The sequence below is a fragment of the Salmo trutta genome, chromosome 34, assembly GCF_901001165.1.
Source record: "Salmo trutta chromosome 34, fSalTru1.1, whole genome shotgun sequence".
NCBI classification, from domain to species: Eukaryota; Metazoa; Chordata; class Actinopteri; order Salmoniformes; family Salmonidae; genus Salmo; species Salmo trutta.
In genome coordinates this window covers 2,852,538-2,869,741 of record NC_042990.1, presented here as the reverse complement: position 1 = coordinate 2,869,741, position 17,204 = coordinate 2,852,538, and the positions used below count along the sequence as shown (strand labels likewise).

General features: G+C 42.7%; 1 protein-coding gene across 3 annotated transcripts in view; it reads left to right on the top strand.

Annotated features, from left to right (window-relative positions):
* Positions 1–998: 998 nt before the first annotated feature.
* The window catches only part of LOC115173309 (oxysterol-binding protein-related protein 10), a 124,251-nt gene continuing 108,045 nt past the window's right edge, over positions 999–17,204 (top strand). Inside the window, exon 1 of one of the 3 annotated variants that reach the window (XM_029731295.1) lies at positions 999–1,510. In XM_029731295.1, the coding sequence (XP_029587155.1) occupies positions 1,245–1,510 (266 nt within the window). In that variant the 5' untranslated portion in view covers positions 999–1,244. The remainder of the gene's footprint in view (positions 1,511–17,204) is intronic. The other 2 variants (XM_029731293.1, XM_029731294.1) reach the window with 2 other exon arrangements.

Below are 17,204 nucleotides of genomic sequence, written 5' to 3'. Positions count from 1 at the left end.
AAAATAAAATAAAAAATCCTTGACTAGAACATAGAAATAGGATTGGAGATGAATTTGTTTTTTATTTCAAACATTATTTGTGTGGAGTAAAGAAATAAATACTGACTTACACAACACATTCACAACTCTCATTCGACCAAAAATGTCCATTCATCCATATTCCATAACTTCCTATATATTTGAATGAATTCCTTCATCCCTCCATCCATTAGGTCTTTCATCCTGTGTTCTAACTTTATTTACCTATTCATTCATTTATATATCCTATTTATTGATCTATCCATCCAGTCATAACTTTTTTATAGCAGCTTTTGATTAAGAAATACATGTATGGTTGAATTGGGGTTACTATACCTAAAACTTCTAAAGGTCTTCCACTAGACTAGAGGCACCATCATATTTCTCTCCCCAAATGATAGCCTACAACTTTTCTAATTCCTTATGAGTAATTATTACAGCTTGCATATACTGTGCTTTTCTAGAAGAGAGTATAAAAGTGTATTAGTCTTATTTGTGACGAATTATGTGATCCAACTGCCACAAACTCCAAAGTAATAAGGTTGACATAGTAGTTTATCAAAGTAATCAGGCCAGATATTTGTATATATTTAACTTTGACTATATTTCACCACTTCACTTAAGCAAAACGTTTTAAACTTCTACCACTACTAAAAAAATACTTTCAAAGAGCTGAAGCATGTCACAAATTTTTTCTTGCACAATTACCATCTAGTTCACCCCATTTGTCAGATCTGTCTGATACCCCTAATTGAATGTCATTTCATTGGCCTACTTGGGCTTACATCATGTGGATGAATACTAAGTGAATGGGTTTTATAGCTGATTGGGATTACTAAAAAATATATATAATTCTGTTCTGGGGGGGTGATGGTGAGTCGTAAATTGTGGGGTTTTCTGTAGCTGTGTTCTTGGCTATGATGATGTGTAATAAGATTGGATTGTTATATCCGGGGGTTGGTCTAGTGAGTCAGGAGAGGGAGTGTCTGCACTGTGATTTCTCAACAACACGAAAACGTTAGAGCCACTCTGCTTCTATCGCCTCAGAAAGAGAACTACAGCAGTGCTCTTCATACAACTGCTGGGAATTATGCTTGGTTTCCTGGGCAGAGGGACGCTCAAATCACCAACGAAACATGGATATTACATATTTAATGCTTGCGATTTAGGTCAGTAGACGATTTACCACAATTTTCCTGCTCGACTCCGTTTATCGCGTCGTCGGTATGGAGAAGATGCTCTGCAGTCCGCATCCTGGGACAAATAAAACGAACTCTGCTTCACTGCCGTCGGACAAGGGGAATTCGGCGAGAAAGACCGGACGAGCTGGTTCTCACAGCCCCGGCTCGGCTTCACTTGGGAGCGGGGCCGGTGGAGGAGTGAGTCGTGGAGGTTTTTTGGGAAACAGTATGAATTTTCAGCAAGCGTGTAAGCGTCAGTTGGAAGGAGTGTTGAGCAAATACACAAACTTAATTCAAGGATGGCAGAACAGGTAAGCAGAACTTTCAATCATGAGGTTCTTACCCACTGGGCAAAAACGAGTTGAATCAACGTTGGTTCCACGTTATTATTATTATTATTTGTGATGACATTGAATCGACGTGAAACTAAGGGATTTTTTTTTTTTACCCAACTTTTATCCTAAATCCAATGACATGGTGATAATTTTTGTCGATTTGACATTGAATTCACGTTAGTTGACATCTCATGTAAATCAAAACTAGATGTAGAACTGACGTCTACGCCCAGTGGCGGTCTAAGGCACTGCATCTCAGTGCTAGAGTCTTCACTACAGACCCTAGTTCGATTCCAGGCTGTATCACAACCGGCCGTGATTGGGAGGCCCATAGGGTGGTGCACAACTGGCCCAGCGTCATCCGGGTTAGGATTTGGCCGGGGTAGGCCATCATTGTAAATAAGAATTTGTTCTTAACTGACTTGCCTAGATAAATAAAGGTAAAAAATATATATTTTTCATTTTTTTAAATGGTGTGTTCCTTGGTGCATGCTGTTAGTTCTCTCTCTCCTTGCACTGCAAAGGTCAGTATTGTGTGGATTGATAATGTGTCACAACTGCTTTAAAAGCTACAGGTCGCAGCCTAGTTAGCCTACTTAACTAGGTGGCAGGGTAGCCTAGTGGATAGAGCGTTGGGCTAGTAACCGAAAAGTTGCAAGATTGAATCCCCGAGCTGACAAGGTACAAATCTGTCGTTCTGCCCCTGAACTAGGCCGTCATTGTAAATAAGAATTTGTTCTTAACTGACTTGCCTAGTTAAATAAAGGTAAAATTAATAAAAAGTGAGCAGAAGGAATTGTTATTTAGATCCCAGCCATAGCCTAGAAAATGGAAACATTGTAATTTTGACAACTACAGAGCCTGTGCATATTGGATAACAATGCTCATGCATGATTTAGCATTTGTCGGCCTTCCCTTGTTACAGTATCTGTGCGCATCATCGACATCTCTAACGCACAGATACTGTCCCAACAACCTAGTCTATTTAACCTGGTCTCAGAGCATTTTGTATTATTCTATATGTAAGTCTGAGACACTTCATTTTAGTATGATATGTAAGGTTTGGTATGGTTACATAAGACCGATAGTTACTTCCCAGGTAACACAAACGTCTGGCCCACATCTGGCCTGATTCCGGCATACCAGATCTAAAACTGCTGGCCCGGGTCTGGCAGCCGGATCCGGCCCGAGTCCGAAATGAATGACGGTACAGACTAGTCCCGAGTCATTTGGGCCAGATCTGGCAGCCTGAACTGAGCCAAAGCTGTCTTTTTAAGGCCAGAATCGGCCCAGCAATGGCCCAAATTCACAATTCTGATGTTATTCTATCTGCAGAGTTTACGTGACTGAGTTAGCTGTAGTTGGCTAGCTAGTAAGGGATAAGAACATTGCCAGTCTGCATAGTAATCAAACAAATAGAATGAACAACAAGTCCGCTTCTCTAGCGAATCTAACCGATATAACTAACAACCAGGTTTAGTGAAAGGATGAAAGAGTATGAATTTACTTGCCAAAATCTCAATGAAAACATGTACATTTTACCAGTAAATGTGTGCTTGTTTTCTTTGGCAACAGTGGTAATAAGCGGGATAAACGCCTCCGCTTTACATTATATGGAACTAATAAACATGGCTTGTACCAAGTCGTCCATTATTTCCAGATAATGTATAAAGCGTCAGTGTTCATCCCTTACATGTATGTCTATCCGCCCTTTCCTTGCTGTCCATCTGTAGCCTTGGATGTGAAAGTGTTTCTCCTGACAGCACCTTTTTGAATAACAACAAAAAGAGCAGAAGAAGTAGTTACAACAATTAGTCAGATTTTGACACCACACAGAAATCCTAGGAATCACAGTCCAGACCTCAAATGGGAAGCAAATCAACACAACACAGTAACCACAGAGGTTTTCAAATTAAACACAGGGTCAAACAAATCAAAAGAAATATGTGCCTGTTGTAGCGCCACCGTGTGGTCAATCTGAATGTGCTTGCATATGTTGAGTCTTGACAGGGTTTGGGCATGTGTACCAAGAGTGGTTACAATACAAATATCTGTCTGATGTATATGCATTTGTGCCAGACCACACCGACATGAATGTTTATTGGTCAGTTGTTTGACATACTAGTCTGGAAAATATTGCTTTGAAAGACCTTGGTGCCTAGATGCCATATATCAAGTTTCATCCAGATCGACCCTGTGGTTCCGGAAGAGATGGCATTTTAAGAGTTTTTCAAAAATTCCAAATGGCAGAAAATCCATCATGGCAGACCTTGAGGCAAATTTGTTCTTTGTGAGAAGAGGCACCTATGCACAGAATTGGGCAACTGGCGGCCTGTGGGATTTGGTTATGTGTAAGGGTTAAGGTTATGGTTTAGGGTAGGGATATCCTAAGGATCCCAGATAGCACTGACCATAAACATATTGAAGCTATGGATGCAAGGACTGGCCATCCGTTATATAAAAATTATAGTTTTGAGGCTATACAGTGTTTGTTTTCAGTTAATCAGGCCTATGTTTGGTTCTGATGGGGAAGAACAGTTGACCTAAGCTCAACAAGCATTTATAACATATTTTCTTCAAGAAGCAATGGGTATACAGAGCCTAGTGAAAGTCTACACACCCTTGAACAGTTTTCACATTTGAGATTGACTCTTTTACTGTCCAGCCACACCAGCTCAGGCTCAGGGTGCCATCCTTCAGATTCACATTTTGAGTATTTGTTGCACAGTGGTGGAAGGTGGAGACAGTCCATCAGAGAGGCTGAGGGTGGAGAGACAGACAACACGTGTATTGTCGAGCAAATCACTTTACACAGGGTTCAAGTGAGGAATGGGATCAGCTGGAAATACTAATAATTCAACCAATAGAATGTTTTACATTATAATTATAGTTTTTTTTTTTTTTTTTTAAATAGATTTGCTTTTCAAGAAAGAAGACAGCAGCTGATTGACCCATTGACTGTATAGGGTCAACCATTTTATTTTGTAATTAAAAAAAACTTTAACATTTTATTTAACTAGGCAAGTCAGTTAAGAACCAATGCTTATTTACAATGACGGCCTACATCAGCCAAACCCGGACGGCGCTGAGCCAATTGTGCACCCCCCTATGGGACTCCCAATCACGGCCGGTTGTGATACAGCCTGGATTCGAACCAGGGTGTCTGCAGTGAGAGATGCAGTGCCTTATAACGCTGCGCCACTTGGGAGACCAATAGCTAGATCCAAATTATTCAAGTAGCTAACGTTATAAATAACCACTGGGACTATATACATTTTTTATTTTATGATGTATATGTGTATACTGTAATTCAGCGGTTAGCTGCCATAGTACACATGAAACGAAATAAACCATTATTATCATCATTATGAATCTTGGAGCGTTCTTTGCCATCTCCGCTTGAGACCAGTTGGGGTTGCGCCAGTTCTTTGACTCACTGGACATAGCTAGCTTGCTAACGTTAGCTAGCTAGCTATGTTAACCGGGTGCTTTCATGCCTAGTTTAGCTAGACTACCTATGTTTTTAGAAACACTAGCTAGCTCAATTAGCTACCTAATATCACATAGGCTAGACCCTAAACGTATTGACTTAGCTAACTATTAGAGCAGAGGTAGCTAGCTAAGATTGCTAACTAGCTAACATTAATGTTAACTGATGTTAACAGAGAAACTTTAACAACTATGACCAGTCCAAAAATTAAGCTAGCTCAATGTCACAAATGAATTAGTAACTGTGACAAAATACACTACTACAAATACAACAGCTATCGTTTACCTATTTTGAACTTTTTCATATATTCTACTGCTGGTCTCGACTGTTAACTAACTGATTGACTCTCACAACGACCATTGGAAAGTCAGGCGCCGAGGCCGGCTCGAGCTGCAAGGCAGACGGCTCAAACAGCAGAGGCCACCGCTGCTGGATCGTGTGTTTTTGGTTCCTTTAGAGGTAATGCTAGCTCCCTATTAAGGATACTTCAGCAAGCATTGACGATACGTGTATGCTGCTATTTGCTATGTTGAAAATTACAATCACAGATTTGTTAAACAGACAGGAAATAGTAGCCTAATGTTGACTTGGTGATGTGAGGTCTCAATCTGGAATTAAACTTTGTCTATGTTCAGGTTCAGCAAAACTTTAGCATGCAACCTTGAGTTATAACAAAGAAACACTATGGCAACGTTACACAGTTGGTGACACAATTCATAATTTACCTGGTTAAAATACGCGGTTTTATTTTCTTCTGGCTTCTCAGAATACGCAGGCAACCCATAGCTACTGTCAAAAATTCCACAGAAAATAAATGTTCGATGTCTCACAAATATGAGGTGTGCAAAAATAATAAATGTGACATTAAGCAGATGCTTTTATCCAAAGTGACAGTATGCATAAATATATTTTATGTTCGTGGCCCCGGGAATCGAACCCACAATCATGACATTTTGAGCGCCAGGATTTTTTCCATTGACTGTCATGGTCGTTATTTATTTATCTATTTGAATAGGCTATAGACTACATTTGTAACAGTTTAATAGGTTACTGCAATAATTCAACATGCATGGTTGTAGGCTGCATCACTCCTTCAACCTAGTTAGGCTAAGGGTTAGAGTTAAGTTTAGGAGTTAGCTTAAAGGGTAAGGTCAGCTAAAATGGTTATCGCTAGGGGAAGTGTTAGCTAACATGCTAAGTAGTTGCAAAGTAGCAAGTAGTTGAAAAGTTGCTAATTAGATCAAATGCTAAAGTTGTCCTTGATGAGATTCGAACTCGCAACCTTTGGGTGTCCACCCATCAATCCCATTACTTTCGTTTTTGCCTTAACCCAATCAACAAGGTGGGTTTGGGGCCTTTTCCGTTTTAGACTTGGGGAACTCGGCATCGACTCGGACTCAGGGGGCTTCATACGGGCCGAGCTCTTCCCGAGTCAGGCAGAATAATATTACTCTGGGTTCCGGCTAATGGTACTTGGACCAAGTCCACTTCAGCATATCTGGCCTGACTAACTTTTTCAGAAGTAGAGCCATGAGGTTCTTTCGGCAGGTGATGCAAGAATAAAACAACTAATTAATGTAATAATTTCACCTCGAATTTGCTAGGTCATTTGCAAGCTAAAATTCTTTCCATCAGGCTATTAGATGGAAAAGGACCCTAAAGAATCTATGCTAATTTGATTTTACTACAGATTTTTTTTGGAACCCCACTCACTAATTCTATTAATTTCAGTAATTCGGCCAATCCTGTCTTAATATAATGGCATTATTGATTTTTAGGCATATGCTGGTGGCCACGTTAATTATAGGATGACTTGGAATACATGATCCACGACCGACAGCACATCTCAGTGTTATAGGCTATAGCCTATTTTTCTATGGTAGGCTATCTGTAAACGCCGATACATCCTGACAAAAAACACCATATGAGTGGCCTAATGTAATTTTCTGGACCTGTCGAGAATAAACCCATAACTGATCCAAATGGTTGTATAATAAAAGGCCTTTATTTTGGCATGAAACACAAAATGACGTTTGAGCGGTGATTCAAATTAGCCTACATCACGGCAGTTTACAGCCTAGACAATAATTGTGTACTAACAATAATACATTCCTCATTGCACTATTGTTGTAGCCTATGGCGTAGAATAATTGTATTTTCTGAAAATGTAGGCCTAGATCTTCCATTTGATAATCTGCTACCTAACATTAGCGAGCTTGCTAGAATTCGTAACATATATGTTTTTAAATTTTGCAACATGTATACAGTCGTGGCCAAAAGTTTTTGGAAAATATGAATTTTCAGTCTGCTGCCTCAGTTTCTATGATGGCAATTTGCATATACTCCAGAATGTTATGAAGAGTGATCAGATGAATTGCAATTCATTGCAAAGTCACTCTTTGCCATGCAAATGAACAGAATCCCCCAAAAAACATTTCCACTGAATTTCAGCCCTGCCACAAAAGGACCAGCAGACATCATATCAGTGACTCTCTCGTTAACACAGGTGTGAGTGTTGACGAGGACAAGGCTGGAGATCACTCTGTCATGCTGATTGAGTTCTTATAACAGACTGGAAGCTTCAAAAGGAGGGTGGTGCTTGGAATCATTGTTCTTCCTCTGTCATCCATGGTTACCTGCAAGGAAACACATGCTGTCATCATTGCTTTGCACAAAAAGGGCTTCACAGGCAAGGATATTGCTGCCGGTAAGATTGCACCTAAATCAACCATTTATCGGATCATCAAGAACTTCAAGGAGAGCGGTTCAATTGTTGTGAAGAAGGCTTCAGGGCTCCCAAGAAAGTCCATAAAGTGCCAGGACCGTCTCCTAAAGTTGATTGGGATTGGGGCACCACCAGTACAGAGCTTGCTCAGGAATGGCAGCAGGCAGGTGTGAGTGCATCTGCACGCACAGTGAAGACTTTTGGAGGATGGCCTGGTGTCAAGAAGGGCGGCAAAGAAGCCACTTCTCTCCAGGAAAAACATCAGGGACAGACTAATATTCTGCAAAAGGTACAGGGATTGGACTGCTGAGGACTGGGGTAAAGTCATTTTCTCTGATGAATCCCCTTTCCGATTGTTTGGGGCACCTGGAAAAGACAAGGTGAGCGCTACCATCAGTCCTGTGTCATGCCAACAGTAAAGCATCCTGAGACTATTCATGTGTGGGGTTGCTTCTCAGCCAAGGGAGTGGGCTCACTCACAATTTTGCCTAAGAACACAGCCATCCTCCGAGAGCAACTTCTCCCAACCATCCAGGAACAGTTTGGTGACGAATAATGCCTTTTCCAGCATGATGGAGAACCTTGCCATAAGGCAAAAGTGATAACTAAGTGGCTCGGGGAACAAAATATGGATATTTTGGGTCCATGGCCAGGAAACTCCCCAGACCTTAATCCCATTGAGAACTTGTGGTCAATCCTCAAGAGGCGGGTGTACAAACAAAAACCCACAAATTCTTACAAACTCCAAGCATTGATTATGCAAGAATGGGCTGCCATCAGTCAGGATGTGGCCCAGAAGTTAATTGACAGCATGCCAGGGCGGATTGCAGAGGTCTTGAAAAAGAAGGGTCAACACTGCAAATATTGACTCTTCGCATCAACTTCATGTAATTGTCAATAAAAGCCTTTGACACCTATGAAATGCTTGTAATTATACTTCAGTATTCCATAGTAACATCTGACAAAAATATCTAAAGATACTGAGGCAGCAGACTTTGTGAAAATTAATATTTGTCATTCTCAACTTTTGGCCTTGACTGTACATTTATCAAATTCAAAACATTATGTATTATATATTATACATTTTTTTTTATGGTAACAACATAGTAAATGGAGTGTCTTGGATTTATGTACTGAATAATATGAAATTCTCTGAGACCAGGTTGATTTATTTCCCCTGAGCTCAGTGGCTTATTTGAAAACCACTGAACACTTGTCAGAATTGTGAAATTATGCGTGTGAAAGTTTTGACAGTGACCGATCATGAGGAAACTGCATGTATGGCAGGTTGTTTTGTATGGGCTCCTCAAACTGAGTTTATTTCTTTTGGACAGAGAACTTGAGGACAGAGAGAGTTTATGGTAAAGTACCTAGTTGGCTACTTGAATACACTTCTTGATACAAATAGAAAAACTGAAGTTATTCCGTTGAATAGCATGTTAGCTATGGGTGCCTTTTTTAAACAGGAAAAGTTGAGGCATACATCAAATTCACAAAAAATGACAAATGGCCTTTTTTTTCTGTGGGCGTTTACACACCCAGGAAAACCTGATAGTATTCATGGTGAAACGTCACTGTATCTATAGGACTGCAGAGATGAGCTAAAGGACAGCAGTGTGCTAGAGCATATATCCGCTCTACTGTAGACCCCTTTCTGTGTTTGCAAACATTGCCGCAATAGGACGATGTGCGCAAGTTGGTGGCAGAACGAGGGAGAGTTCTAATAGAACGCCAGGAAAAAAAGCCTCTTTATTTATGTTGCTTATAAGTGCATTTCACACTACTTTTGGATTATAATTGGATTTTAAGGCTCATATGAATGTCCTGCTTAATGTTTGTGTCATCATCGCAAATCAACTGCATTATACTTTAAAAAAACAAATGGCTCTTTGGCTAGCTTTTTCTACAGCCTATATCAATGAGAGTTAGCATTCTAGCTACAACTGCTACATCCAAAATATATATTTTGCAAAGATCCCAACCAAATAAACTCAGCAAAAGAAAATAAATGTCCCTTTTTCAGGACCCTGTCTTTCAAAGATAATTAGTAAAAATCCAAATAACTTCACAGATCTTCATTGTAAAGGGTTTATACACTGTTTTCCATGCTTGTTCAATGAACCATAAACAATTAATGAATATGCACCTGTGGAACGGTCGTTAAGACACTAACAGCTTACAGACGGTAGGCAATTAAGGTCACAGTTATGAAAACTTAGGACACTAAAGAGGACTTTCTACTGACTCTGGAAAAACACCAAAAGAAAGATGCTCAGGGTGCGTGAACGTGCCTTAGGCATGCTGCAAGGAGGTATGAGGACTGCAGATGTGGCCAGGGCAATAAATTGCAATGTCCGTATTGTGAGACGCCTAAGACAGCGCTACGGGGAGACAGGACAGACAGCTACGGGGAGACCACGTGTAGCAACATCTGCACAGGATCGGTACATCTGAACATCACACATGCGAGACAGGTACAGGATGGCAAAAACAGCTGCCCGAGTTACACCAGGCACGCACATCAGTGCTCAGACTGTCCGCAATAGGCTGAGAGAGGCTGGACTGGGGCTTGCAGGTCCTCACCAGACATCACTGGCAACAACATCACCGGCAACAACGTCGCCTATGGGCACAAACCCACCGTCGCTGGACCAGACAGGACTGGCAAAAAGTGCTCTTCACAGACGAGTCGCGGTTTTGTCTCACCAGGGGGATGATGGTCGGATTCGCGTTTATCGTCAAAGGAATGAGCGTTACACCGAGGCCTGTATTCTGGAGCGGGATCGATTTGGAGGTGGAGGGTCCGTCATGGTCTGGGGCGGTGTATCACAGCATCATCGGACTGCGCTTGTTGTCATTGCAGGCAATCGCAACGCTGTGCGTTACAGGGAAGACATCCTCCTCCCTCGTGGTACCCTTCCTGCAGGCTCATCCTGACATGACCCTCCAGCATGACAATGCCACCAGCCGTACTGCTCGTTCTGTGCGTGATTTCCTGCAAGACAGGAATGTCAGTGTTCTGCCATGGCCAGCGAAGAGCCCAGATCTCAATCCCATTGAGCACATCTGGGACCTGTTGGATCGGCGGGTGAGGGCTAGGGCCATTCCCCCCAGAAATGTCCGGGAACTTGCAGGTGCCTTGGTGGAGGAGGTGGGGTAACATCTCACAGAAAGAACTGGCAAATCTGGTGCAGTCCATGAAGAGGAGATGCACTGCAGTACTTAATGCAGCTGGTGGTCACACCAGATACTGACTGTTACGTTTGATTTTGACCCCCCCCCCCCCTTTGTTCAGGGACACATTATTACATTTTTGTTAGTCACATGTCTGTGGAACTTGTTTAGTTTGTCTCAGTTGTTGAATCTTATGTTCATACAAATATTCACAGATGTTAAGTTTGCTGAAAATAAACGCAGTTGACAGAGGACATTTCTTTTTTTGCTGAGTTTATAATCTTAGCGACTGTTAAAGCGAGAATCATAACATTTTAAGCCTATAACACAGTGATTTTGTTTAGAAGTGGTGCAGTGTAAGATGACTGCCAGGTACCTGGGATGGCACATGTGGTGTGATTTAGAATAAGGTGAAGGTGAGTGCTTATTGATTCATAATGGTTATTGATTAAAACCCAAAAGTGTTTTTCGAAGGAGATGTGACCTTTCTCACCACAACCCGAGTGCGACGCATATGTGAATGCATATACGCACACACTCTACCTCTTTCAAAAGGTTAGCTTGTAGTATACTTCAAGCAGATGTATAGTTGGCAAATATGTCTGTGTAAAACTCCACAAGGAGTTGGGTTTCGAGATGGTTCTTCCACAAGAACAAAATACTTCTGTATTTCTAAATGACTTTTTATGTATTGGAGGCAAATTTGGTTAAGGTAACTGTTTCATATTCAATTTAAAAAGTGGTTAAGGGGCCTCCCGAGTGACGCAGCGGTCTAAGGCACTGCATCTCAGTGCTAGAGGCATGACTACACACCCGGGTTCAATCCCGGGCTGTACCACAACCAGTCGTGGCCGGGAGTCGCATAGGACGTCCGGGTTTAGGGAGGGTTTGGCCGGAGTGGCTTTACTTGGCTCATCGCCCCCTCAGTCGCCAGTTGAACAGTTTCCTCCGACACATTGGTGCGGCTAGCTTCCGGCGGGTCATGTTTCGGAGGACGCATGACTCCACCATTGCCTTTCCTGTTGGGAGTGATGAGACAAGATCCGAGGAAACAAGACAGCTAAGCTACACTGAGCACCGGCTGAAGTTAATAGGAAATCGCATTCCAAATCTCAAATTCACATTTTTGTCATTCAGCAGATGCTTTTATCCAGAGCGACTTAGTAAGTGCATACTTTTTGTTGTTGTACTGGTCCCCCATGGGAATCGCACTCCACAACCCTGGCGTTGCAAGCGCCAGACTCTACCAACTGAGCCACACAGGACCATTCACTGGATGATCTTGTTTTCTTCTGTCAAAGTAAAATAATGCTGGCCTATTGAAACTACCGGAATCATCTCAGTAGTGTGCCTACCTGGCTGCTACTTGTAAATAATGAGAGCAACCAAGTTGAAAGCTTTTCCTGGGGTTACTGTACTATTATGTTACGGTGTGTGTCCCACTTTTCAATGCTTTTCTGCTAGTATAGCCCACTTATTCTTGACATTTGATGTGTCGATGGACCAAGTAAAGCCTACTGTACCAGTACATGAAACACTGTCGATAAGCTGGAAAAGCCAGCAATATATTTTCCCTTCACCACAGATCTCATGGCCTTAAATTGCAGTTCTAAGGCGATTGGACAGTTTGTGTGACATTTGGATTCACGTACAGGACTTCCAGACGTACTTTCAGTCGAGACTGATTTTCATCTAGCGGCCAAGGATGGCACATTTTCACAAATTTGGGAAGCTGAAAAATGAATGTCAGAAAGTATGCCATAGCCAGAAAATGTCCTTTGACATGTTTTCCACCAGAAAGTTGTATTTTGTCATGCACAACAGATGTGATGGTTTGGAAAAGCCTCCCATGCCTAAGTGGCAAGGAATGCACAAGAGGCAGTCAGTCAGTGGGAGACTGTGTTGGTGTAATTACTAGGTCTGCCACTCACATCCCTGTGTCTAAGAGCATAAACATTGTAGGCTATGTACGGTATGTACCTGGCTATGCTGTGTTCTTGTGAGCATCTCTGAGAGCGGGTCTGTGCCAAGTTTGCACTGTGTTTGGGTGATCATGTCAATTGCTATATTGTAGGTGTGTGAATGTGCACGTGTATTGTACTGAATGCTTAGTTTTCATGTTTGTCTCACACGTGCACATATTTGGGTGTCTATCTAGGTCCTCCAGTTGTGCACCACACCATCACCCTGAGAGAGGGGCTGCATGTGCTTTAGGATGAATGGGTTGCCCCTCTACGGCTCCCCAGTCTATAAGGTCCCAATGCTCAGAGTGCAGCTTTCAGAGAAACTGGGCTGTTATACACACAGACACTGAAATTGCCTTCCACGTCACATGCGCCTCATTACTTCCACGATTGTGTGTACAGTATCACACAAGGCCTCTGGGTCAAACCTAATGCCTTTTGATGCAAAGACTCCGGGAGGTACCATTGCCAATGTCCGAGCCAGCCAAGACGTTCCTGATACTGCCATTGGGTCCAATTGGGAAGCTGGATGGTTGTAACATCTAGTAAAGGTGCAGTTATCAAATGTATACTGTGGGCTGGAAGCTAAACTGTTGAGTCTGACTTAAGTATGCTCTTTCTAATGTGTGGTAAGCCAAGCTTTTTCAGGGTTACTGTTTTACCAGAACTCAAAATGTTTTCTTCTTTGAACTGGAACGAGTCCTCAGTGTGCAGAAGCTCAAGGCTCGTTTCCATGGGGATGGTACAGAGCTGAGGAGAAATCATTTAAAAACAACTGGATGAACAAATGTTTTCCATTGCATAAGATGCTGCACTTTTACATTTAACTCTTTTCATATGCTTCACATTCTTATTTCAAACACAGTGCATTCGGAAAGTATTCAGACCCACATTTTGTTACGTTACAGCCTTATTCTAAAATTAATTAAATAGTTTTTTCCCCCCTATCAATCTACACACAATACCCCATAATGACAAAGAAAAAACAGGTATTTAGAAATGTTTGCAAATATATAAAGAAAATTTATATCACATTTACATAAGTATTCAGACCCTTTACTCAGTACTTTTTTGAAGCACCAATGATTACAGCCTCAAGTTTTTGGGGGTATGATGCTACAAGCTTGGTACACCTGTATTTGGGGAGTTTCTCCCATTTCTTCTCTGCAGATCCTCTCAAGCTCTGTCAGGTTGGATGGGGAGTGCCACTGTACAGCTATTTTCACGTATCTCCAGAGATGTTCGTTCAGGTTCAAGTCCGGCCTCTGGTTGGGTCACTCAAGGACATTCAGAGACTTGTCCCAAAGCCACTCCTGCATTTTCTTGGTTGTGTGCTTAGGGTTGCTGTGCTGTTGGAAGGTGAACCTTTGTCCCAGTCTGAGGTCCTGAGTGCTCTAGAGCAGGTTTTCATTAAGGATCTCTGTACTTTGCTCTGTTCATCTTAGTTAGCAGATGTTAATGCAAGTGCAGCGAAATGCTTGTGCTTCTAGTTCCGACATTGCAGTAATATCTAACAATTCCCCAACAACTACCTAATAGACACAAATCTAAAGGGGTGAATGAGAATATGTACATATAAATATATGGATGAGCGATGGCCGAGCAGCATAGGCAAGGTGCAATAGATGGTATAAAATACAGTATACACATATATGAATAATGTAAGATATGTAAAGTGGCATTGTTTAAAGTGACTTAGTGATCCATTTATTAAAATGGCCAGTGATTGGGTCTCAATGCGGGCAGCAGCCTCTCTGAGTTAGTGATTGCTCTTTAGCAGTCTGATGGCCTTGAGATAGAAGCTGTTTTTCAGTCTCTCGGTCCCAGCTTTGATGCACCTGTACTGACCTCGCCTTCTGGATGGTAGCGGTTTGAACAGGCAGTGGCTCGGGTGGTTGTTGTCCTTGACGATCTTTTTGGCCTTCCTGTGACATCGGGTGGTGTAGGTGTCCTGGAGGGCAGGTAGTTTGCCCCTGGTGATGCGTTGTACAGACCGCACCACCCTCTGGAGAGCCTTGCAGGTGAGGGCGGTGCAGTTGCTGTACAGGATGCTCTCGATTGTGCATCTGTAAAAGTTGGTCAGGATTTTGGGTGACAAGCCAAATTATTTCAGCCTTCTGAGGTTGAAGAGGTGCTGTTGCTGCTCCTTCACCACACTGTCTGTGTGGGTGGACCATTTCAGTTTGTCAGTGACGTGTACGCCGAGGAACTTAACTTTCCACCTTCTACACTACTGCCCCGTCGATGTGGATGGGGGGGGGGGTGCACCCTCTGCTGTTTCCTGCAGTCCACGATCATCTCCTTTTTTTTGTTGACGTTGAGTGAGAGGTTGTTTTCCTGACACCACACTCCGAGTGCCCTCAGCTCCTCGTTGTAGGCTTTCTCTTCGTTGTTGGTAATCAAGCCCACTACTGTTGTGTCATCTGCAAACTTGATGATTGAGTTGGAGGCGTACATGGCCACGCAGTTGGCCAGGTGATGAGCGGTGCCAGGTTTCCTCCAGATGTGACTTTTGGCATTCAGGCTAAATAGTTCAATCTTGGTTTCATCAGACCAGAGAATATTTTTTCTCATTGTCTAAGAGTCCTTTAGGTGCCTTTTGGCAAACTCCAAGCAGGCTGTCATGTGCCTTTTACCGAGGAGTGGCTTCCGTCTGGCCACTCTACCATAAAGGCCTGATTTGGTGGAGTGCTGCAGAGATGGTTGTTCTTCTGGAAGGTTCTCCCATTTCCACAGAGGAGCTCTGGAGCTCTTTCAGAGCGACCATCGGGTTCTTGGTCACCTCCCTGACCAAGGGCCTTCTCTCCTGATTGCTCAGTTTGGCCGGGCGGCCAGCTCTAAGAGCAGTCTTGGTGTTTCCAAACTACTTCCATTTAAGAATGGAGGCCACTGGGTTCTTGGGTACCTTCGATGCTGCAGAAATGTTTTGGTATTGTGTGTAGATTGAGGATGTTTATTTAACTGAGTGCACTGATGTTGGGCGATTAGGTCTGGCTCGCAGTCGGCATTCCAATTCATCCCAAAAATGTCAGGGCAGGGCTCAGGGCAAGCCAGTCAAGTTCTTCCACACCAATCTCGAGAAACCATTTCTGTATGGACCTCACTTTGTGCACGGGGGCATTGTTATGCTGAAACAGGAAAGTGCCTTCCCCTACCCAAAGTGTTGCCACAAAATTGGAAGCACAGAATCGTCTAGAATGTAATTGTATGCTCTAGCGTTAAAATTTCCGTTCCCTGGATCTAAGGGGCTGAGTCAAAACCATGAATAACATCCCCAGACCATTTATTACTTTACAGTTGGCACTATGCATTGGGGAAAGTAGCATTTTCCTGGCATCCACTGAACCCAGATTCGTCTGTCAGTTCGCCAGATGGGGAAGCATGATTCATCACTGCAGAGTACTGCTCCAGAGTCCAATGGTGGCAAGCTTAACAACACTCCAGCCGACGCTTGGCATTGCGCATGGTGGTCTTAGGCTTGTGTGCGGCTGCTCGGCCATGAAACCCATTTCAGGAAGCTCCCGACAAACGGTTCTTGTGGTGACGTTGCTTCCAGAGGCAGTTTGGAACTCGGTAGTGAGTGTTACAACCGAGGACAGACAATTTTTACCCGCTTCAGCACTCGGCGGTCCCGTTCTGTGAGCTTGTGTGGCCTACCACCTTGCAGCTGAGCCGTTGTTGCTCCTATATGTTTCCGCTTCACAATAACAGCACTTACAAATGACCGGGGCAGCTCTAGCAGTGCAGAAACTTTACGAACTGACTTTTTGGAAAGATGGCATCCTATTCTACTGCCAATGTTTGTCTATGGAGATGGCTGTGTGCTCGATTTTATACACCTGTCAGCAATGGGTATTGCTGAAATAGCCGAATCCATTCATTTGAAGGTTTGTCCACATACTTTTGTATATACAGTACCAGTCAAAAGTTTGGACACACTCATTCAAGGGTTTTTCTTTATTTTTACATTTTTCTACATTGTAGAATGATAGAAGACATCAAAACTATGAAATCACACATGGAATCATGTAGTAACCAAAAAAGGGTATTTTAGATTCTTCAAAGTAGCCACCCTTTGCCTTGATGACAGCTTTGCACACGCTTGGCATTCTCTCAACCAGCTTCATGAGGTATTCACATGGAATGCATTTCAATTAACAGATGTGCCTAGTGGAATTTCTTTCCTTCTTAATGCGTTTGAGCCAATCAGTTGTGTTGTGACAAGGTAGGGGTGGTATACAGAAGATGGCCTTATTCGGTAAAAGACCAAGTCCATATTATGGCATGAACAGCTCAAATAAGGAAAGAGAAACGACA